General features: G+C 29.3%; 1 protein-coding gene across 2 annotated transcripts; it reads left to right on the top strand.

The window, feature by feature from the left end:
* The first annotated feature begins 816 nt into the window (after positions 1-816).
* On the top strand, positions 817-25,451 carry LOC113378797 (ATP-citrate synthase-like). Of its 2 annotated transcripts, none has more exons than XM_026619392.1 (14): positions 817-954; positions 20,187-20,346; positions 21,528-21,713; positions 21,787-21,977; positions 22,052-22,310; positions 22,373-22,585; positions 22,645-22,802; positions 22,878-23,214; positions 23,294-23,417; positions 23,494-23,806; positions 23,871-24,390; positions 24,459-24,764; positions 24,826-25,166; positions 25,259-25,451. In XM_026619392.1, the coding sequence occupies exons 2-14, from the start codon at positions 20,194-20,196 to the stop codon at positions 25,428-25,430; spliced, it is 3,273 nt and encodes a 1,090-aa protein (XP_026475177.1). In that variant the 5' UTR covers positions 817-954; positions 20,187-20,193; the 3' UTR covers positions 25,431-25,451. The 2 variants fall into 2 exon arrangements, with proteins under 2 accessions (XP_026475177.1, XP_026475178.1); XM_026619393.1 differs by lacking the exon at positions 817-954 and adding an exon at positions 17,414-17,673.
* Positions 25,452-25,906: the final 455 nt, after the last annotated feature.

Below are 25,906 nucleotides of genomic sequence, written 5' to 3'. Positions count from 1 at the left end.
CTGCAAATGATATTTTTGAATAAATCAAAATTAAATAGCAATTAAAAGCTCAATTCGTTCTGTAACCATGCTCGCATTTCGAATTGCTCGTATCCCGAAGCATTTTTCCATATAAATTCATTGAAAAGAACTTCAGCACTGTGTTTTTTTTTGAAAACATATTCTCCAATCAATAAAAAATGACAAAATTATCATTATACTAGTTTTTACGTTTAAAAAACTATCCAATGAGCATAATTTTCTCCTCAATTTATTATAGTATTGCGAAAATAAGTTGGACAAATAGATAAATAAACATAACTTGGATATGTCTCGTCAAATAATTCTGCTCGACCAGTTGCATCTTTTTCAGGGTGATTTTTATCCACAAACTTTTGAACTTTATCCCACATTGCACAAACAAATTCACAACATTAATGTTAATGATTTGAAATGTTTAACTTTAAAATAATTTACTTTTATGATACTTCACCTACGAGAATCCTTGTTACAAGTTACAATTGGTATTAAATGAACCTGTTTCATTCGCACCCTCATAAGTTTCCATTACGCCTCTCACTCGCACGTATCCCCAAGCAACAAATCGCTTCTTTGGCGGCTCGTATCTCGAATTTTGCTCGTATGACAAAGTAAATAAGACGCTTTTTTGGCGGCTCGTATCTCGAAAAACGAGTCGCTCGTAAGGCGGAGTGCCACTGTATTTGAATTTGAATTTGAATTTTTAGTGCGTTTGCCTCTGGCCAGCTGTCGCCACTTTTTATGGTTGGCATGTGTGACTTTGTGAGTGTGCAGTTTCGACGCTCGTGCGCTGCCGCCGCTCCAGTGTCTCTTTTGAACTTGTTATGTGACGTATATATATTTGCATGTTTACTATGGTCGATTAGAATAGAATACGTGTAGCATTAAATCGCGTTGTACAGTGAATATTAGAAAGTGTTGTGGATAAAATACATTGTAAGTACAATAAGCGATTAATTTTATGTAATACTAAATTCAATAAAATTTGCATCTCGTTCGATTGGCTTCTATACTTCGATTTTCTTTCAAATATATAACCAAAGTGTGAATAAAATTATATTATTTGTGTTTTTGTTGTTGATTTCACTTTTTAAATTCTGTCGTTCGTTGTTAATTTGTTCGAATAGGTTTTTTTTATAATATTTGGAACACAAGCGGCGATGTTATTTCTTTTTTTCATAGTAGGTTATATACTCAATCCGGGTTTTCGAGGTGCACGGCGACAAGGTGTTATTGCATTTGAATCATATGAAATTTTATATGCATTCTTGTTGTTTATGCACTTCAAATATTTTTAACATAATATTTTCGTAAAATTAAAATAGGAAAATATGTTGGACTACGAAATATACTATCAAATATTTAGTATTGATTAATTTTTGTTTAGATCATAAATAAATAAATAAAATTCATATGTGTATGTATACATATACACACACACGCACACACACACACACACATATATATATATATATATATATACATATATTGAATTTAATAAAACAGCCAATGCGTCGAATTTAGAAAGTTTATTTTAATTTTTTTATACGTTTCGAGACTATATGTGTCTCATCATTCAGCTAAAAGAAATTTACAATATAAAGTAAAAGTTTTGAAAAATAAATTTATACATTAGAAAAATTAATTAAAAAACAAATTATACACACCAGATTAGGAAAAAACACACTTAACTATCACATTTTACAACACAACAATCACATGCTACTACTGTATATATATATATATATATATATATATATATATATATATATATATATATATATATATGAGATTAAATCTTCAGGGCATCCATACATCAATTAAAAATTGTAGAATTTTATAAAATCTTTATTATTTCCACACATAATCTTATGCCATCTTCAGTGCAATTTAAATTGGAAAGTTCTTAGTTAACTCATAATAATAATTCATAATAACACTGTTACACTATTTCTTGTCAATTCAAATCAAAAATATTTTTAGATTGATTTTTTTTAAATGTTAGATAAAATATTGCAACTTGTCTTTTGCAAACTTCAGTTTTGTTTTGCATGGAAGCTGGAGCAAGTTGCAATGTTTCACCTAATATTGAAAAAAATTCAATCTAAAAGTAATATTTTTGATTTCCTTATTATAGTAGCAAACGTTTCAAGTCCTGGTTTAACCCATCTTCTGTGCATACAAGTAATTAAAAGAGCACAAAATGTGAACACTAACTAATATAAACATATGTAGTTATATAACAAAAATTGTTTAATAAATATTAAATTAAAACAAATAATGCATTTGAAATGCATACAAACTTCCGAACAGTCAACATCTACCTTATTTATTTATTTTAATTTAATATTTGTTAAACAAGATTTGTTATATAACTATAATTATATTAATCAGAGTTCACATTTTTTTTTTTTTTTAATTATTTGTATGCACTGAAGATGGGTCAAACCAAGACTATAAACGTTTGCTACTATAATAAAGACGTTTTATTGAATTGAATTTTTTTTTATTATTGGATGGATGTTTAAGATTTAGATTTTTTTGTTCGACGTTGAGACATCTTGAATGTTGATTTTCAGCTAATCATAATAAAATATTTATTTATACGTTACGACAAGGATTGTGTCATCATTTAGCAACCCTTTTTGAAATTTTTGTTATACAGTATCACACCAGGATTTTTTTTTATTGTTTTAGAGCTTTGAACAAAGAATCCAAATGTAATAAAAAACAGAAAAGTTTTTTAAACGTTTAAACTTTTAAAGTTTTGAAAAGAACTATTTCTTTATTTACCGACGTTTCGGAACTAGGTACGTTTCATCTTCAGGACATCTGTCAAGAAACATGATCTTGATAATATTTAAACAAATCTTAAATATATTTAAAAAAAGTAGAAAATGGTAGATTTTTTTATATAAAATGAATAAAATTGTGGATGAAATAACATTACAAAGCATGACAATATAATCAAAATGAAAGTAATAAAAATAAATGAGTGGATTATATAACAAAATATTAGAAATGTTAGAAAATTAAAATGTTTTTTTCTAAAAAAAGGGTTAAAAAAAATACTTCAGACATGTATTAACGTCGACAAAACTATAATCATATATATGTATATTTATTTATTTATTCATTTATTAAGAAAAGTCGATTTTTTTTTTCTTTTTTGGAACATATAAACATTTTTTTTAATACTCATGAAATTTAAATTAATTAAAATCTTATATATATTTTGATAATGAAACATCTAATATAAGGTATGTTTATTGAAAGGATTAAATCGGTTTATGTTTACTTACCATGCATTTTGATGCAAGCGTTCAAGGCAATAAAGCCGCACCAATCGTGTAATTATAAAATCGTACCCCAATAATTTCATTGTGAGTATTATATAGTTTTCTATATTGAATATTAAATATTTGCTAAGCCTTACTACGAACTTTATCTTATTTCCTATTGCCCTCAATTCTTTTATCTCCTTATAAATGAAATGATGGAAGTGCTATATTGTCAACACATGATCTCATTCAATTGTAATTGAATTCACAAAATCTTAATAGGTATTTCTTGTGGCATTAGTCAAAGATGTTGTCAATTCACAAAATGGCTTGTCCTGAAATGTGGTTAGGCACAATTACTCGTATAAATCCATTTATCTAGAGCAAATAAATTTATTTACTTGAGATGAATAATTGTTTTTGCTAAGGAATTTTATATATTTGCTGATGATAACATGTTGATTGTATGCTGATTCTTAAAGTGGGTGAATAATGAAATATATCAACATTTTATATCTGATAAAAATTCTTTTGGTATTATTTCTTATTTATTCATCCTATTACTGAAACAGGATTTAGTAACATTTTTTTTCTACGTGACTACGTGATCATTTGAAGATCAATTGTTATAATAATTTATGTAACTTTGTTTACTATATTTGATTCATTAACGGAAATTTTGCAGCATAGTAAAAGTTTTTAAATGATTATTCACAAGTGAAAGTAAGACAGTTCGTATATTTCGTTTTTTCTCGAGAGGCGTTTTATAATTTCACATTAGATAAAAATCTATTCACTAAATAAAACTTGAATTGCAAATGTAAGCAACATTACTAAAGATGTACAAGGTTCATATTGCATAAATTGCACATTTGTTAATGTTATTATATTACATTTAGTTAATATATTATCTTACTGCTAGTACTTTACTCTTATTTTTAAAGTGTTTCACACGTTTTTTATTTATATATTTCCTGTTTCTATAATTTAGACGCAACCAGAACACAGAATAATTTAAGTATTTTAATTAATTCTAAAAGGTTGTGCAAATAGTTTTAATATAAATATTTATTATTACATTGGAAGTAGACGTACATTTTTGAAATATACGGATTATATTGTTAAAGAGCACACGAAGAAGAATTTTTCATATATTTAGCATCATTGTTCAATATGTTAAACGATTCTTGCGCAACTGAATATTAAATTTTGTTCTATTGATTACGACTTCTTTCAAGGTTTCGATGCGTATTTTCCAAATTTTAATTTGTTTATAATTAACTTCCCGTAGGGTAAATTATTGTAATCGTCCAAAAATTGAAATTGAACATTTTTACATTTCTTCACGTTTTGAAGGTGTATGTGTGTGTGTTTGTGTGTGTGTGTGTATGTATGTATGTATGGATACAATTTTTCGTCCACGTTTTCGGGCGCACAGATCAACCGATTTGAATGGTTCAAAAACATTTGATTTTTATTGATAAGGAGATGTGCTGATTAGTTTTTGGCAACGACACGTACAGCCGTTTCGGAGATACGGAGCAAAGAGTGCAGAAAATACAAATCGAGTTTTTGAGAGAATACAGCATCTGATTTGAATGATCCAAAAAACATTCAATTTGTAATGACGGGGAGAAGTAGTAATTAGTTTTTGGCAAAGGCAGGTGCAGCTGTTTCGGAGATACCGAGCTAAATGTGCAAAAAGTTGCAGTTTTTGAGAGAAATAAGGATCCGATTTGAATGATTCAAAGAACTTTCTGCTTGTGTTGACGAAACGATTGCTTTTGTAAAAAAAATATTTTTTTTTTTAATTTCCCAAAAAAAATTTTTTGAATATCGAAAATAAATCGAATTAAAGTTTTTTTAAGCTAAAGTTGTAAACCAACCCACTAATGTACTAAAAATAAATAATTTTAACTTTGCAATACAGTTTATATAATTCTTCTAAGCATTAGACATTGTCCTTCGTTTTAAATTCGATTGATTAAGCTTTGTATATTTAGTTTTCTTTAAACATATATAAGTTACAGTATTTGAATAAGTAATCTATTTGAAAACATTTAATATTCCTCGATTATTTCATTACGGTACGGGAAGTTCCAGCAATTTGCCTTAAGGAGCGATGCCATTCACCCCTAGTTAAATTTTTATTTAAGTACTAAATTATTTATCTAATAGTATTTATTATTTAGATGATTTTGTGATTAACTCTGTGTAAAACCGCATTAGAAAGGATACTTATCCTTATAAATTAGTAATTTATAATAGCATTCAATCGTTATATATGTAGTTATTAATTTTATCGGAATTTCATGCATATGTTATTGTAATGAATTGAATTTCATGTATATGTATTGTTTTGATAATGACAAGCTATAAACATTATTGGCACTGTTGATGTTAAACATTCTTTGGTACTTTGTTTGTTTATGATTTTTTAAACTTATCTTTTATGTTTGTATCACAAAACATTGTTTTAAAGCGTAATTTTTGTAGTACACTTTTGTGAGTTAAAAATTTTCAACATTCCACTATTGATAAACGGTTAAAGTTCGATCAAAATAATTTGATTGCATATACTGATTATGTGTTTTGTTAATGATGAAATGTTGCATAAGATTTTTTGTTATTTCATCATAGAATTTACAACTGTCTTCAGTGGATATCTAGAAAATATAATAAATTAATGAAATGTTACTCTACTTCATATAAAAAGTACTATTTAGTAAGGTTTCCTCATAAAAATAAACATGTTTAAACAGCGAAACTGTGTTGCTATGAGCTGTATACATTCTGACCAAGATTCTTCTCTAAAATGCAACCCAATGATCAACCACTCTTTTTTTTATGTGTATACTATATTTATATATATTACATTTATTTAATAGTGTTAGAGTATAGGATACTAGGGGCTTATTGTAACAGTTTTTTTTTTAAATTAATATATTTCGGGATCCACTAATTTTATTTCTATGAAATAAATCTAGGTAGAGAGAGACTAACTATTCCTTTAACAAATAGCGTAAAACTATTATTATCATAATATAAATAAAAGATAGTGTCACCTGTAAAACAATCTACTACATGTGCTCCCATCTTACAAACTATACATTCTGTTCAATTTTCACAACCCCAGGTGTGATTTTTTTTACATTAATCAAGATAACTATTTGAACAATTCAGCAATCACAAAAATGGTTACAGATTATCAAAAGTTGATAAATTTGAAACGAAATAAGATATGTAAAATTTAAATTTAGTCGATAATAATAACGCAAACCAAAATTTTTTGATAGATGAATTTTATATTACATGTCAGAAATAACACACCTGCACAATTCTGTTTACTGCATCGGCCTGCGCAACAGTAGCTATTATCGTTGAAGATCCTATTGAAAACCGGCTGTTGCTACTTAACCCCTTTACAATAAGCTCCCAACTCTCCTATTATATGTTGGCACGATTTTCACTTCACTTTTCGATTATATTTGAGATCTATATCATACTGTTTGATATCGAGCTGGTCAAAGTTGAGATCGAACCAGAGGTTACAGTGTGGTGGCTTACGTTTTTAACTATCATACCATGGCGGACTAAAACAAAAGTAAAAAAAAAACGAATATGAAATTAGTTTTCTTTTACGTAGCAGATTTCTTGCGGATGGGTTTATTTTTCAGTCTTTCTGTAAAGTTAACAACCCAAAGGATTTTTCCTTGTATATGGTTTTGAGCTAGTTGATTGGAATTATTGTAGATTTTTTAATTACAATCTGTCACACTTACAAGGACATTCAGTAATTGTTTTGACTTTATTATATGGATTTTTGAATGGATGGCAACCCAGTAGTTGTGCAATCCAATTATGACTAATTAACTATACTCGAAGTATTTGCTGACATTTTTACTATATATATGCAACTATACCCACGAGAGGCGATTTTTACTTGAGGCTATATTTGAGATCTATAACCTCAAATGGAAATTTGACATCAAATTTATCCGATGTCTGGCTTTGGTGGTAGCGGGAATCGAACCGGCGAACCCGGGACTAGTTGGTGCTAGCCCACTTTTTTTTTTATTATTTATTACCTCTTATTTTTACTTTTTATCTTAAATACTACATATATTTTTACTTTTTCCTTACATATTTTTACTGTTTATTACATCTTTCTTTTTAATTTTTCTTTACGAATATTTCTTCCAACGGCAAGTCCGTGGGTTTAGTTGAAATGCACTCAATCATGGATGCACAAAGTCAGAGTCCTTATATTTTTTTGCTATATAGGGATACAATTCGACTTCGTTTTTACTTCAAAGCGATACAATCTTACATTAGTACCTCTTTACTTCCAAGTGTCATGTTTCCGCTACATCTATGCCCACGAAAAGCCATTTTCACTTGAAATCATATTTGAAATCTGATTTCAATTGAAAATTTGATATGAAGCTGCTTTGATACCGAACCGACCGAGGTTGGATTCGAACCCGGGACTAGGGTTCGAACCGATATCGCCACCGCTGGCCCATTGTAGAATTAGTTTATTTATTTATATATTTATTTATTCTTAACAAGCCGTAATCAATAATAATAGATATTATTTCAGGCTCTTGTCAAGCTTATTCATAGTTAATATTAAAAGGATAGTAATTTTATAATAATCATAGTAGCTGCACGAACTTCGCTTCTGAAAAAAAAGAGCTGAAAAAAGCATTCGAACATTAAATACAATGTTCATCATCAAGTTCATCATATTAAAGTCTATTTGACTACCAGTCAAGCTCAAAATTCTTGCACAAGGTTGAAAGTTATACTCATTTAAGGGGGTCTCCTCATCAGTCAGTTTTAAAAAATCGATTTTTTTTGCTTCAATCGTTAGATTTATTATTTAAGAATATTTTTGCGAAGTTTAAGAGTCCAACTCGAACTAGTTTAGGATTTACAGGTCCGAGTAGCCTTGTGTGTTTGTATTAGTGTTTTCCTTCTTCAAACTTTAAAGCTTATTTTCCGAAAACCGATTTTTTTAAAATTCCGTGCACGATTAAAAATGAACCATAAAAGCCACATATACAAGTAAGACACTGTTTTTTAGATAATTTTATTGTCCATAGATTGAACTAAAAACATGCATTGAAAATTTTTATTTTACAATGTTGTTAACGCAATTATTCCTTAAAAAAGCCCTAAAAATCCAGTACTTTTTTAAAAAATTGTTAAAAATGTTTAAATTTCAACTTTGAACCGCCATAATAGTCTATGATGTGCAGAAAAGCCTTCTGAATGAAGAAGTATTTTCATTTTTAGTTTCAGATAAAAATTACGGGCTGTACCTTGCACGGAGTTTGAGTTGTCAATCGCGACAACTCGATTGACAGATTGTTTATAAATCAGCCATTTTTATTTATTTTGACATACAATAAACTTTATTTTGTTGAATAAATATGTGTTCAAAACTATGCGAAAGATCTTTTGTTTCTCTTGTTGTTTTCATGTTCAAAAAAAAATACTGAAAATCCCTTTTTTTGTAAGCTACTGATGAGGAGATTCCCTTAAAATCGTAAAAATGTTAAATTAATAAAATAGCAATAAAAAAAAAATTAAAAAAAAAATATATATGGTTGTACAGGCGATCAAATGGTCAGACTAAATAGATAAAGGATAAGGATTATGCAAGAAAATAGTTATTGAAATCAAATTGAGAAAATTCAGTAATGTCATAAAAAGCTAATTCTTTAAAAAGTTTAACGAGGGAAGCATGAAATTTTTTGCTGTCTAAGTTTCGGATGCTGAGTGGAAGTTTATTCATAAGCTGAATACCTAGACTAGACCGTCGATCGTATTGAATGAGCTCTCTAATTTATATATGCGCGCCTTAATAAGTTTGTGTCTAGTGTTGTAGTAGTTTAAGGAGGACAAAGCCATATCAAAAAGTTTCGAATTGTTTTTGATGAAAGATAATGTTACCAGTAGAAAAATGCATGGGACAGTTAGAATATTGTGTTTTTTAAATATGGGTCTGCAGGAAGCTTTACTGGACAAGGAAAAAATTATTCTAGTTGTGTGTTTAGAACTTGTCTTAACCCTCCGTCGGTCGGATATTTTTTCACCTTCGAACGGTCGGAAAGGTCTGGCTGGACCACCATTCATTTTACATGCAATTATATGGGATAAATGAGTTTTCGGTGTCTTATATATTAACGATTATTAGTAGTAAATATTTATAGTTTTGATTTTTTCTTTTTCTTACCGTCTTTTGCATGTGTTGAGCTTGCTTATAATAAAAATATTACATATTATATTATATAAAAAAATAAAAAAATATAAAAAAATAGTTGCTTTTTTGTTAATTTTTCTGTTTTATATCAATGAAAAACAATATTTATTCTTTTTCGGCGCCTTTCAAATGAATGTGAAATTCAAATGAAAACGAAATGAGGTGCGTCGCCTTTGAAATGAGCTGTAAAACTCAAAGTGAAAATATAATTTCACTGCAGTTTTGCCAAAAAAAAATTCGAACGCAGTACGGGTAGAAAAATTGTTGATAATGCACACACATTACTCATACGATTTTCAGTGTTTGCGAATACCAATAAGTTTGGTAGGTTTTCAAGGAACTCTCGTCGTGAAAATACTAACATTCATGCTACAACACATAGCAAAGAATATATACAACGCAATTTGAATAGAAAATACCACGAAAAAAGACAAAATACTGGTTTACTTATATCAAAAGGAGTATATTTCATACAAAATGTATAGGTGGTCTGAACAGACCTTTCCGACCGTTTGAAGTATAAAAAAGTTAATATCCTTATAATTATCTTTCTGTACATTTTTTCGTCCTGATTTTTTCATTGATCGACAGCTAATGAAATTTTAGGAAAAGTCAAAAAATTTCAAGTCGATAGGATTACTAGAAGTATTTCTTTTTTTTAATTGAAGTCGAAAAAAGTCTGGCCAGACCACGCCGACCGACGGAGGGTTAAACATAGTTCCATTTAATTGCAAGCAGAGAAAAGGTTATCGTTTTATTTATCGGGTTTCTAATGTGAACAATATCTCGTAAATATGCAACACAATGCTCCAACAACAAGACGGATCAGTCGGTCGAGATCCGCAATTCCTTATCATTTGACCTTCGCGGGAGAGCGCCTGTAGCACGCGACCGGGCTTATACAATCGGGCGCAGGCACGAGCCGATCGCCGCAGTGCTATGCCATGCCATGCCACTGATGTTATATCATAACGCAAGACGGATATAATACTTTCATTTATCAGTACCACGAACAATCAAAAATTCCTAGGAAGAATAACTCGTCTCTAATACGATACCTGTGCGAATTTTAGTACTGTACATGGTAGTATCATATTCATTATATAACAAGCTGATTTTTAAAAGTTGATTTTTGATACACAAGTTTATTTTAAATTACATTCATGTCATATTACTATTTATATTGGTGGATATTTAGGTACTTCAATATTGCACTATTTGTTTCAAAATAATCTTGATATATTTTACATGCAATTCATTGGGAGAAAGACTAAATAAGGCAACTTACACGTTTTACTGCACGAGAAAAATGGATCTAACGAAATATCAAATCTTATTTATACTGTAATTCGAATTTGAAAGATAATTTTATATAAAATGCTTTATATAAATTGATTAACTTTAGATAAAAATGCAGTAAACGGAGCAAAAAGTGCCAAAAATGGTAGTTCAGTTTTTGACTTAACGGTGCGTCTGATTTCCGATTATTCAAAAAACATTTTATTTGTATTGACGAAATGAAGAACTGATGCAATTTTTGGAAAGGCAGGTCTAACGGTTTTGAACATCCAATAAGGAACGTAAAAAAGCCATTTGGCGGTCAATAATGATCATTAGACATATGCACATCAAATTATCAAATCAAATTTTATAGGCATTTTAATAATAAATGTTGTTTAGATTTCTGTGGGTTCCGTAACTATGTTTATAGGTTAGGCAACATGGTACTTATGCGCTTCGATATTTCGTCTTGGCTAGTGCAAACATAAAAAAAATAAAATTATTCATCAAAAAATTTCAAAACTTTCAAATATAAAAATAAAAATTTAGAATCTTTTTTTTAAATATTAATTTTCGGTACGGGAATTTTCAGCCATTTACCTTAAGGCGCCATGCACCACTAGTTCTTGTTATATTATTGACATCCATCATAACTTAACGAACGTTGTTCTATGAGCTATTAAAACTTCTCATAGACGTCGCTTTTATAGATGGCAACCTAACGTTGTCCTATCTCTATTTGATGATTTTATTATTAGAATTTATTAAAATTACTAATGAATTTTTATTAGGTACAACATATAGAGACTATTTACACTTTGAAACATATTGCTACCCATATTTTGTCACTGCTTTACATCAGACTGTGCGAACCTGGAATCTCTATATGGAACGGAAGCCCATATCTCCAACCACTAAGTCATGGGAAAGCCCTAAACAAATTTATGACAGTATCACCTTGAAATGAAATTTTTAATATATCATTATTGATATCGTATTAATCTAACGAACTTAAAATTTTATCATATCAATACCCCAATTTTTCGCATTAAATTCTTAGATCTCCTCTTTTCAAATACACAAATTTTTGTAATTACAAATATTGCATAATATTGATTAGAAAGTTCAATGTATTTTCTTGTAAGATAACGTTTTTAATTAACTCTGGCAAATCTGGGAGTCTGTTACTATTCTGAGTCATTTTCTGTTTTATTTGACGAAATATAATTGCTCTTAACCAGAGTTAACTGTATCGCTCTCATTAAACTTTGTGTCGTCAGAATCAAGGTGAAACATTGTTATTTTTATTTTATTCCGACATATCCTCAAAATGAAATTAGAGAATGATTTTTTTTATTTTAAAAGTTGGAATCTATATAGCCAACACCCAAAGATTTAATAGCATGACGAGTACACTCGTCAAGACACAAAATTCTGCCACTTCTTCATGACGTGTATATTCGGCAATCGCAGTTACCTGGTTAATATGTAAAAAAATGCAAAGTTTGTTCGATGGTTACAAATAGGAACTTCGTATTTAGACAATAAGTTCAAATGTCAGAAAACAGTCAGTTGTTTATAATACTTCATCGCATGTTTAATTTTCTATTTTAAGACTTTCCCGTTATATTGATTTCGCATAAGTGTTCTTACTGCGTTTCTTGGTCGTTTATTCTAATTGCTTTGATGTCTATGGTATCTTCAATCCATTGTGCGATGAATAAAGTGTTTTTAAAGTAGGGAAAATGAGTAAAGTGACATTCAAACAAATGAATAATAATATAATACTAATACTACTTACAAGTTCTTATATACTTCTGAAGAAAAGCATACACTGCCTTGACGGTTCTTCGCTTAAAAACTTTTTGGGGGCCTTTAGGAAGTGTAGAAATTTCTCCAAAAATAAAAAATACTTAAAATTTAAAAAAATATTTATCCATCATTATTATATAATTTTGCAAAAATTACAAACATTTCAAATTAAATTTGTACACTTCTTGCTTTTTCTTTGACAAACTGACTTGTTAAATCGTTTTTTAACTTCCCGTATAGTGGATTATAGCAATCGTCCAAAAATCAAAAGTTATAATTTTTGCATATCTTCACGTTTCAGTTTCTGAATATTTTGGCATACTTTATAAAAAAAATGGATGTGTGTGTATGGGTGTATGTATGATGTATGGATACAATTTTTTGTCCACGTTTTCGGTAACATCGCTCAACCGATTTGAATTATTCAAAAAGCATTCGATTCCCATTGATAAGGAGGCGGGCTGATTAGTTTTTGGCAAAAGTTGATGCAGCCGTTAAGTTAAAAAAACACTCCACTTGTATTGAGGTAATGAAGAATTGGTTAAGTTTTTGCAAAGGCAGGTTTAGCGGTTTCGGGGATCCAGAAAAAAAAGTTTTAAAAATGCCATTTGGCGGTCGAAAATCAGATATTTTGTAATTTGAATCAACCGATATGAATGGGTATCAAACACCTTCAAGAAATTTCAAAATTAAAAAAAATTAAAAAAATAGCTTTCAAAAAAATCTGTCTTTAAAAAATATAAATATATCTGTAAAATATTAGTAAGGCATTTTTTTAAATTTTTCAAATGTTGAAAAAATTTTAAATTCTCAAAAAAATATAATTTTTCTATACTGAGCTTTTAAAAATTTGAAATTACGTTACAGGAAGTTCCAGCAATTTGCCATAAGGCATGACGTCATGTACCACTAGGTTTTTGGACATGTCATTTGTGAAATAAAAGCAATTGGAGATTTTTAATTAATTTTTGCTTTTACTAGTTCGGGTCCAGAAAGCCCCATAAAAGTGATACGGTGGTAGCTACGCCTCTGCTTCTATATTATATTTTCTTTTGCTTTTATAGCTAGAATCTCAGATTGAAAAAATTATATTTACGCGAAAACAGATTTTTGTTTGTTGCATCTCATGAGTAGTTTTTCTTTCATTATTTCAATTTGTATAAGTAGTAATACTAGATGTCACTGTTTTTATGAACTTAATGATCATATCAAATTTATCGCTTACGATTTTATTTATCTTAATCATACGATGATGGATTTGTTTGATAGCATATTTATCTCGCAACTAAAAATACTTACTGATACAATTATATACTGATATAATTATATGCATGCATATATATGTATGTATATATATATATATATATATATATATATATATATATATATATGATTTTATAATACTTAAATGCCTTTATTTAAATTATAATGCTTAAATAAAATCTGTATTTTATTACTGCTACAAAGTTTAAGCTAGAAAATATTGAAATCAAATTAAAAGTATGAAATACTTATATTTTATTTAAGGATTTAATAAAAATATCCTGGACAAAATTTGAGATTCAAATAAATAGAAAACATTACTTATGGTATTTATGTAATATTTGTTCTTATATTAGCTATGTTAAATAACTACAACGCTATTACCGAATTAAGGTACACTTATGCAAAATCCTATATATTTGTTATGGAATTTTAATTCCTTTCTTTTGATTAATAATTGCTATTTGTTTGAATCTTTTGTTTGATTGTCTTTTTGTTTTGTTTCAATTTTGTAGATGCTAAGTTTGCAATTTTGGATATTGTAGAAGTACCAAAGTACCTATTATTATTTAAATGGACGAATTTCAAATCCATCTCTTGATAGCAATATGTTTCCAAACGCAAAGTTTCTTAATGTCTTTCTCCGACATTGCTGGATCAATAAAAAAAAATCATCTGTATTTGTACATTGTAGTAATAAACTAATCTCATAGACTTAGGACAACCATTTAGGTTACCATCTATAATATAAAGCTAAATCAGCCCAACAGCTCACAGACCTTGTTAAATTCGGATTACTGTTAAAAATACTTAAAAATACAAATTTTATAAAAAAATCTCTCACTTGCCGCAAAATTAGTCTCAGAAGTGATTAAGACTTGTATGATCTTGAGGCTTTAATGGAGATTAACTTCATATTTAATGCATGTATGGGTAATACATACTTGGTTTTAAGGCTATCCTTAAAAAAACACCGCATAAGACTTTTTTATTAGAATTTTACGCGCAACCTTGAATTGTTGGTTTTATCTCAATATGATGCATGATCGAAATATCCAGGTATTTTGCGGTCGGCAACAAGATACGTTAAGATTCATTCAATGTAATGGAAGCAATTTTCTGAAGTGTATAAAGATACCGATTATTTTTGGGCATTATAATGATCGTATTGGTATTTCAATACATATTACTTGCTCTCGTTTTTTGTGACTTTTCTGCTTAAAGTAAGTGAACATGGTCAAAAATACTTTAGTCATTATTCATATCTGGGCAGAACTACTGGATTGCCTACCAAAAGTCATACACTTACATACCTATAAGATTACAGAATGTCCTCGTAATATAGACAGATTGTAATTCAGAGGAGGAAAGTTATTAAACTTTTTAGCGCTAAATACAACATAGTACAACTTGAAGTAGAAATTTTATATCTTACTACACCATTCATAATTATTATTCTTTAAATACATTTGTAGGTGTCTAGTTTCATAATGGAATATTTATTTTCTCATGGTTATCGAATGAAGTTGTCTCGAAAATAATTTAACAGTTGTTTACATTAATCATACGATACTTAAGGTGTATCAGATAACGAATTAAATGCAACTGATATGGAAAATATGAGATAACGAAAGGGATTTAAGGTGGGTGTCGAAATTTCGAGTGGCGAAAAGAGGATCTCTGAGATTATTGTTAAATAAAAATAAAACCAAACCATTTTTCAGGCAAAAGTGGAAATATAAACAACTATTGTTATAATAACAAATCCAATTTCAATTCAGTCATATCATTCAGTGTATTGTGCCTTCTGGTAACTTCCGTCAACATTTTGATTATTTTCAACAAACCGGGTCATAATTTTAGTCCTATTGGTCAAAGGCCTATCTACAAACATAATTGAGAATGTTATTCGCTCTTCTTCAGAATCGCCATTATCAATATTATTCTTTTTTTTTTGCTGGCTGCTCTTCGACATCTTCTCATATAAACCGGTTTGTTTTGCTAATTCCACTGCTTCTTTCATGATTTCTCCCATATTTTGGAGAATCCCCGAGCTGAAAAAAGCGCGATAAACAAAACAGCATTAAGCAGTGTCTGACTATAATATATTAAAACTGTCTGCGAAATCGAAAGTTTCATGTTTTGTGGTCATGCAAGTGCAAGTTCGTGTTTTCTGGTTCGAACTTCCATTTTATATTCAAAAACATACATTAGACGAAAAAACACTTTTGATTTATCACCAAAAATTTTACAATCAGAAGAAACCTTGAAAGGGGATTGTTCACGGAATCAATTTTTTTTATAAAAAGACGATTCCAAAAACAACAACTTTAAAAACAGATACAAAAACTTCACATGATTCTTACAAAATTTTATTACATTAATTTATAAAACAAGATTAACAACACACAGACAGAAAAAATGTTAACGGAAGATAAAAAAAAAGAATTAACCGATTCCACAAATAAATTCAACTTTAGTCTTCTTTTACTCATAATAGTACAACAATTGTAATCATCGAGCAATTATAATTTTTAATGAGTGTTTGATTCTTATTGTTATAATAGTTTCTGACAAAAGGATATTTCATATCCCCTAAATCAAAAATAGTTTAGAAAGATAAAAACATAAATAATAATAGCTATAAAGAAAATTTTAAACTATATACATCTGTACACGCAACGGACTTGAAACTTAGTCTTGAATAAAGGAAAATTACATAATTATAATTATGGAATTTTATGGTAATTTTATACGCTAGGGAAATATAAGAACTTCAACGTCCTACATTTAGCATCAATCAATGTTTGGATTCTATGCAAAGTATCACGTAGTGTTGTCAAGAGTTTTATATATTAATTTTTGTTCAACATTTCCGTTCTCAGAAAAAAATCATGCAGTTATCGTGCGAAGAATTGTCATGTTCAAGTTTTATGCGTGAGAAATACATGGAAGACCCTTTGTGCCAAATGCAATAAAAATGTTTACGGAAAATTTTTAAAAACAGAATGGTTGGATAAAAATTATTGTAACCAAGCCTTTAATGAGAGATCCTTCATTTAAAATTGTTAAATTGATTTTTTTTTTACAAAAAAAAAAAATCAACCGCCAAGTAGCGCATCTAGTTAATTTCCCTTTGATTTAATTTGCTCTGTTTATAGCCCGTGCGGCGGATGATGCAAATTGACTAATATGTATGATCTCACACTAGTTACATCTAATATTAATATTAATCATATGCTCTACCGAATAACGAATGCTACAACTATTTATTAATTGAAGTATAATACAGGTAATAGTAAAAGGTAACAATACAGTTAACCTCCGTATAAAACGATAGTTACGTTCCAAAAAACTAGCGTTTTATGCGAATCCGTTTTTTACAAAAAACATGCTATTTCATTTTCGTGATAAAAATGAATATCTTTCATTTGCTTTTAATAGATTCCATATTTTATAATAGTTGTGTCGAATTCTCTTGTTACAGGAGTACAGTGTTATGCAGGGGTTACCTATCTATATACGTTCAGATCTATAATCTTGCAATCTATGACAAGTATCCAAAAATCTATATCACCTTGCGCTTTATTTATTCAAGAAACCAAGCGGAAAGAAAGTCTAATCTCCTCTTAATCTCACGAATGGTATCTCTTGCATAATTGAAGAAGGAGAAAAATCGTGGAGTTACTCAATTTCACTCACACGATTCGTGTTCGACAGTTTATCTGCATTTGATAATAACATTAGGTCAGTAACAAGTATCGACAGTTCAATTGAAGTTAGATTGTGATAGGGTACTCCAGATCTTAACCGGTTATTATAAGACAACATGTTTGCGAGATTTACATAAACTAGGCGATAATTTTGCTTACAATTTCGCAATATTTCATAGTGATTAAAAGTGTAATTTCGATCTGCAATCGCATACTCTTAATATATTCGTACGATACTTCGCCTGTAGTTTAGTGTTCCTTCGACTTTTTAGTGTTGATAGTGATCGTAAAGGAATATAAAATTATTTATTTCTAAAGTTAAGGGTAAGTTTGATAAAGTAGTATAAAATGGTGCGTTCATCCTACAATTTAATTTTCTGTGTATCAGTTTAGTGTGTTTAGTGAACTATTATTTTATTAGCAATATTTCCATCATGTGAGTTTTGACTATTTTTAAATTTCGTAGTGGCTGTTTTTCACCAAATGATTATAAATATTTAATTAATTCGTGTCTTGCTTAAATTGTCGATAATGAATTTTAACTCAAAAATAGTAATGTATACATTTTAAAATTCTTGTCATAATAATGCACAATGAATTGTTAGATGTCTAGAACTGATCATTGTCTAATCATTATTATAACTATGCGTTGAACAATTGTAAAACAAAATTTCACACATGTCTTATGGATTATATAAACAATTTGTCAAGAAAGTCACTAACCAACAACACTTTACCATTGTAATGAGAAAATTCTGTTTAGTAGATTACTTGATTTTTTTGCGCTCTTAAGTTTGAAGTCTACACGGAACAGTGTTTATTCAAATGAATAACGCAAGTGATGCGTCTTTGTAAATCAATGATGAAAGCGTTTTTTGATCGTTGACATCGGCAGGTGACTTTGAATGACGCAGCTACTTTGGTTAGAGTGAATGCTGAATATCGACAGAGGTTGAAAATCAACTAACGAATGTATTATTAAGTTTTCCATTTTGAATTTAATCGATTTTCATAAATTTTCCGAAAAGACAACTCATCGGTGTCAATTAATATTCGAGCTTATTTTTAATATCTTTAGGTTTCAATTTTGTACTATTAATTTCGTGTCGGAAGACGTGAAACTTATCAGTGTATTTTGATAATTTATAAAATGATTTTATTTATCACTATCATCTTAGGAGACATCACAGAAAATCATTTGACCATTTTTATATTTCCACCAAATATATGGGTATATAATAAAAACAGTTTAGAATTTGACAAGAATCGCTATTTCGTATTTGTATTGGGCTTAAATTTGGTTTTTGATCTATTTAAGCAAAAATATTCAATTATTTTCATACCGGCAAGAATAAAGTAATTATTTCGATGGATGCAATACATTAGTTTTATAGAAAATTTCAGTTGACAAAAATATAAAGAACTTATTTCGATTGTTGCTTAACAATCGATTTATCGCATTTGTTCGGCACTTTAAAATTTCATATTTCTATAACATTAGCATTAATAAAACGCTGATTTCAATTATTGAGGTAAAAGATGATTACCAATAAATTACAGAATCCCAATTCGGATTTTAATGTATCTTTTTTGAGTTAATAATTTGAACTTTTGCAATAATTGCCATTTAAATAGCACTGAATGTTAAATTTATTAAGTTCAACTACATTTTGTAATAGGTTAATTAACCAAATTGTTGCAATTGTAATGTACAATTTTAAAATATATCACAATACATTAGTAATAAGATAAAAAAAAAGTAATAAAGGTAATATACTCATGTTGTAAAGATATGAGAAAATGATAGATGAAATATTTATTTCTTGAGATAAAAATATGAATTTAAAAGATTCAAGTAATTTGAAATATGTTATGTTATTCTTTATTGAAAATCTCTTGACTAAAACTATCATAAAAACAGGCATAAATATTATATAGTTAATTATACACAAAATCAGAATCATAAATTAAATGTAGACATTGTTAAAAATTTGTTACGTCCTTTATATTAATTTGATATCAAATTCTCCAATATAGCGGAATACACTCTGTTTAAATGTATACCTTTTTCCTTAAAAAAAGTAATATGATTCTTCATAAAGCTTGTTATATAAGGTTGTCAAATATCTCCCTTCCGCCTTTTTGTATCATAAACCAAGAGCAAAAAAGCGGAAGGGAGATATTTGACAACCTAATATCAGTTTAATTTTAGAATGTGTATTTAAATGTTTTATATAAACCATTTTTAATCGATTAAAGCGCAGTTAGTAATTGTTCCTAAGGGCCTTATTAATTATGCATCATTGTTGTGCTTCTATTTCCATAAGTTGTTTTATGTGTAGCTGCTTTGCTATTGAGCTTTGTGAAAAATGCTCAACAAAAAATAGTAGAGAAAAGACCAGAAAGTTCATTACCACATAATTGTTAAATACTACTTTTTTTAAATTTATTTTCACTGTTAATTAAATTATTGTTCTGTGCAGTAGTATGTTAGATTTTCATTAGTATTTCAGTTTCAGTTTAGATCTAACAAATTATTTTTTCTAGTTTTAGGATGTCAGCGAAGGCGATCCGCGAGGCGACAGGCAAAGACCTGTTGAACCGACATTTGCCTGCGGGTTCGGCCGCGTTCTGCAAATTTGCAAGCGTCGACGAATCAACAAGTTGGGGCGAATTAGAATCTGCCCATCCTTGGATCAAGACACAGGTAAACGGAGTAATATCGGATAAATTTTAAATAAGTCAATTTGAAAAATATTTTGTTATTTTTTATTATTTTTGTTTTATTTCAAAATGTATATTTATTATTTTTATCTGAAACAGTTATCACATTCGTCAACAAATATGATATAGTGTTTATATTTCATTTAACGTTATGTGGAATATTTTTAAAATTTGCATTAATTATTTAAATCAATTTTGCGCCATTATTATTATCAGGTTACTTTTAAATCGTAATATTCGTAAACAAAATTTATGCAAATGTAAATGGTAATTAAATGTAATGTAAATGGTCATTAAATCTTATTTTTATGTTTATGATTTTTTTTGTTTTATAAATAAATAAATGAATTATTAGTTTTAATCAAATAAAAATGGTGATTTCAACATTCGATATTGTTCTTAGAATGCTATGTATTACTTTAACAGGAAGATCATAGTTTTCAATAATAGTTTATATTAAATAAAAATAAATCCTACGGAATTTCGCTCAATTAAAAATAAAGATGCTTACATAAAGCCGTATTGTATATTCGATCCACTGATTAAACGCACTTCGATGAACTCAATTAAAATTCGTTCATATGTAATGCGCATACATTAAAGGTATTCATAGCCACGTTTGTTCAGCAGTCGATATTACGAAAAAAACCTTGAGCCTCAACTATTATTTGCCGTTTGCTAGAAAAATACTTTGCAGACAGATAATGCAATCTAATAAAAACCCGTTTGTCCGTTTACCCGTTCAATGAGACAAATGAATTATAATTAGATTGTAGGAAAACGCTTATAGCCGTAGTTTTATAATAATAAAAGTATATCGTATCTTCCGCAATTGCGAAAGTGAAGCGGAATATTTCTATAGCATATCCAAGTACAATGCATATTGCAAAATAATTAGTTTGATTTGATAACTATCAAGTTTAGCAATATGTTGTTGGACGTATATATATATATATAATTAATTCTTTTGAACGACTATGCAATCGGCGAAGGAAAATGTATTTCTAGATAATATGCAGTTTTCAACTTACTTGATTACGCATAGTTTTGCATGTAACTACTTAGACCTTGACTTGCATTATTTATGTAAAGAAACTTATCACATGGGCTGTTATTATTATAAATAATTTAACAATGATTTAATATTAAAAATGAATTTTTCAGCCTTTGGTTGTGAAACCAGATCAACTGATAAAACGCCGAGGCAAATTAGGTCTGATCGCTGTAAATAAAAATTACGAATTCGTTAAGCAATGGATTTCAAGTCGGATGGGCAAAGATCAAGCCGTCGGCGCAGCAGTAGGAAAACTTCGTAATTTTATCATTGAACCGTTTGTTCCTCACAACCAGGTTAACAGAATTACCATAAAGTTGTGCAAAAGCCATGCTTTATTATATATTTAAAATATTTAATTATTTTTAGAATGAAGAATGTTACATTTGTATCTATTCAAATCGATACGCAGATACAATCCTATTCCACCACGAAGGCGGGGTGGATATTGGTGATGTGGATGCTAAAGCTTTAAAATATGAAGTACCGGTTGGAGGTACCGTTGATTCCATGACAATTGAAAAATATCTTCTTATAAACGTGTCTCCGAAAAAAAAGCAGTACGTATATGATTATTTCCAGCATATGTTTCAAATGAATATTTATATAATATATTGATTTGTTTTGGTTTTAGGATGATATCAAAATTTGTGGAAAACCTGTACAATTTATATGTAAACTTATATTTCACATATTTAGAAATAAATCCGTTAGTTGTAACAGAAGAATCTATTTACATATTAGACTTAGCTGCAAAATTAGATTCAACTGCTGATTTTATATGTCGCACACAATGGGGGGAAATAGAATATCCGCCACCGTTTGGGCGTGATGCATATCCTGAAGAAGCTTATATAGCAAGTTTGGATGCTAAGAGTGGAGCATCATTAAAAGTAATTAATATTGTTAACAAAGTTACTTATTTCAGTACTTGATATCATAAGCATATTTTTAGTTAACTATCCTTAATAAATCTGGCCGTATCTGGACTATGGTGGCTGGTGGTGGCGCATCTGTAATTTACTCCGATACAATTTGTGATCTAGGAGGTGCGAGCGAACTTGCAAACTATGGCGAATATAGTGGCGCTCCATCAGAACAACAGACATATGAATATGCAAAGACTATTCTTAGTTTAATGACTAAGGAAAAACATCCAAATGGAAAAGTATATAATAAAAATGATGTAAATATTGATATTTCTTTTGATACAATCAATTTTTTTAGGTTTTAATTACTGGAGGAGGAATCGCTAATTTCACAAATGTAGCAGCTACTTTTAGAGGTATTATAACTGCTCTTCAGGAGTTTCAGTCAAGGCTAATTGAGCACAATGTTTCATTGTTTGTGAGAAGAGCTGGGCCTAATTATCAAGAGGGTTTGAGGTATTTTTGTTAAATACTTCTGCAACTAATATATAAGGGATAATTTGTTCTAAATTGCCCTTTTATTCATTTTAGACGAATGCGTGAAGTTGGTAAAAGTCTTGGCATTCCGGTTTATGTATTTGGGCCAGAAACACACATGACAGCCATATGTGGAATGGCACTAGGAACAACACCAATCCCTAAAGAAAACAATGTTGAATTTGCTACTGCAAACTTTTTATTACCCAGTGGGCAAGAGCAAAGTTCTCCTGCTAATTCTCGCAAAGGATCTTTGAATGCTCCCCAAGTATCAGAACGTCAAATAAGTAAAATTGAAGTTGATGGGGTTAATGGAGACATGATCAAGCAAGCAATGTTTAGCAATAAGACCAAGGCTATTGTATGGGGCATGCAAACACGTGCAGTTCAGGTAAAAAGAACATAAATTTTCATTAGTGGAATTTAACTGTTTGCACTATTCATTAACAAGCAAATTGTTTTTTGTACAGAGTATGTTAGATTTTGATTTTGTTTGTCGGAGAAGTGAACCATCAGTAGTTGCTATGGTATATCCTTTTACTGGCGATCATAAACAAAAATGTTATTGGGGTCATAAAGAAATTTTAGTGCCAGGTATGTGATCACTACCAAATTTATCCAAATTTTTTTTAATCCTTATTTATATTTAATTTGTCAATTCAAATTTCAGTTTATAAAAAAATGGAAGATGCCATGACCAAACATCCTGATGCCGACGTGTTAGTTAATTTTGCTTCATTAAGATCAGCTTATGAAAGCACAATTGAAGCAATGAATTTCTCTCAAATTCGTACAATAGCAATAATAGCAGAGGGCATACCTGAAAATATGACAAGAAAGCTTATTAAGCTTGCTAATGAGAAAAAAGTTTCTATCATAGGACCGGCAACTGTAGGTGGAGTTAAACCCGGATGCTTCAAAATTGGAAACACTGGTGGAATGATGGATAATATTTTGCATTCAAAATTATATCGTCCTGGAAGGTATTACCCTAAAAATATAATAAATTTATTCTTGATATTAAAAAAAAAAAATTATTACTTTCAGTGTTGCATATGTATCTCGATCCGGCGGCATGTCAAATGAATTAAACAATATTATATCGAAATCGACTGATGGTGTTTATGAAGGAGTTGCAATTGGTGGTGACAGATACCCTGGAACAAACTTTATGGACCACATTATGAGATATGAAGCTGACCCTAATATTAAAATGATTGTTTTACTAGGAGAAGTTGGTGGTGTGGAAGAATATGATGTTTGCGAAGCTTTGAAAGATGGAAGAATTTCAAAGCCTTTGGTTGCATGGTGTATAGGAACATGTGCTGGAATGTTCACATCTGAAGTTCAGTTTGGACACGCTGGTTCATGTGCTAATTCTGATAGAGAAACAGCATTGGCAAAAAATACTGCTTTGACAAAAGCAGGAGCACATATTCCTGCATCATTTGATACTTTAGGAGTAGTTATAAAGAAAGTTTTTGATAATTTAATAGTTGAAGGAAAAGTAATTCTTACAGATGAAGTTCCTCCACCAACAGTGCCTATGGACTACTCTTGGGCTAGAGTATGTTTATATTATTGTCATGGTAGCATATGGTAGACTGCATAATTTACTTTTTTACGATGTTGCAGGAACTTGGATTGATTAGAAAACCAGCCTCTTTCATGACTTCAATTTGTGATGAACGTGGACAAGAACTCCTTTATGCTGGAATGTCAATTAGTGATATATTGAATAAAAATGTAGGCCTAGGTGGAGTTGTTTCACTACTATGGTTTCAAAGATGTTTGCCCCCATATGTTTGTAAATTTTTTGAAATGTGTCTTATGGTGACTGCAGATCATGGACCAGCTGTTTCTGGTGCTCACAACACCATTGTCTGTGCTAGAGCAGGCAAAGATTTAGTATCTTCTGTTGTCAGCGGATTGTTAACAATTGTGAGTATTAAGTTAAAATACAACTATATTTATGAAACCTTGTTTTACAATATTTTTTTAGGGTGATCGATTTGGTGGTGCTCTTGATGGTGCTGCACGACAATTTTCAGAGGCCTATGACAGTGGGTTACATCCTATGGAATTTGTAAATACAATGAGGAAAACAGGACAGTTAATTATGGGTATAGGACATCGTGTAAAATCAATCAACAATCCTGATATGCGTGTGAAAATAATCAAAGACTTTGTCATGGAACATTTTCCTGCTAAACCACTTTTAACTTATGCTTTAGAAGTAGAGAAAATTACTACTAGCAAAAAACCTAATCTTATTTTAAATGTTGACGGTGTGATTGCAACAGCATTTGTTGATATGCTTCGAAATAGCGGTTCATTTACAAGGTATATTTAAAATCTATTTATCTAAAACAGTTCTAATTTACTATATTGATACATATATGTATATATATATATATATCTATATCGCGTTTCAGAGAGGAAGCACAAGAATATATAAACATTGGAGCTATCAACAGCTTGTTTGTACTTGGACGTAGTATTGGTTTTATTGGGCATTACATGGATCAAAAACGACTTAAACAAGGCCTATATCGTCATCCTTGGGATGATATCTCATATGTATTGCCTGAACAATATAATAATTAACTTTTATTTTAAATCATAAAATTGACCAATATATTGCTTTTAATAACATTTTTTTAATATATACTTAAGGTAAACATAAAATTACTTCTTAAATTCCTAATATTATCAAGTTGACGATGATTAGCTATTATAATAATTTATTTTCATGTTATCAATGGATTAAATGTAAGAAATGTTAAATATATTTATGTTCTGATACTTTTATATTCGGTTTTATTCATGCCACTACTTTGATTGTAATTCTGATACATATAAATTTAAATTGACTTGAAATACATAAATATATTTTTAGAAACACTCTTATTTTTTAGATCTTATACAAAAATGAATTGACATGTACTTATTACCAATATATTTTTATGAAAAAATAGGATATTTTCTTTAAATTTTTTTTTCTGAAGAATCAAGTATTATAATTGATATAGCACTTAAACTTTAAATTTTACAAATTCAATATATAGATATATTTGCATAAA

This window comes from Ctenocephalides felis, unplaced genomic scaffold, assembly GCF_003426905.1.
Source record: "Ctenocephalides felis isolate EL2017-DRISC unplaced genomic scaffold, ASM342690v1 CF-g0.4_SCAFFOLD_01886, whole genome shotgun sequence".
Lineage (NCBI taxonomy): Eukaryota > Metazoa > Arthropoda > Insecta > Siphonaptera > Pulicidae > Ctenocephalides > Ctenocephalides felis.
This window is presented reverse-complemented; position numbering and strand designations above follow the sequence as displayed.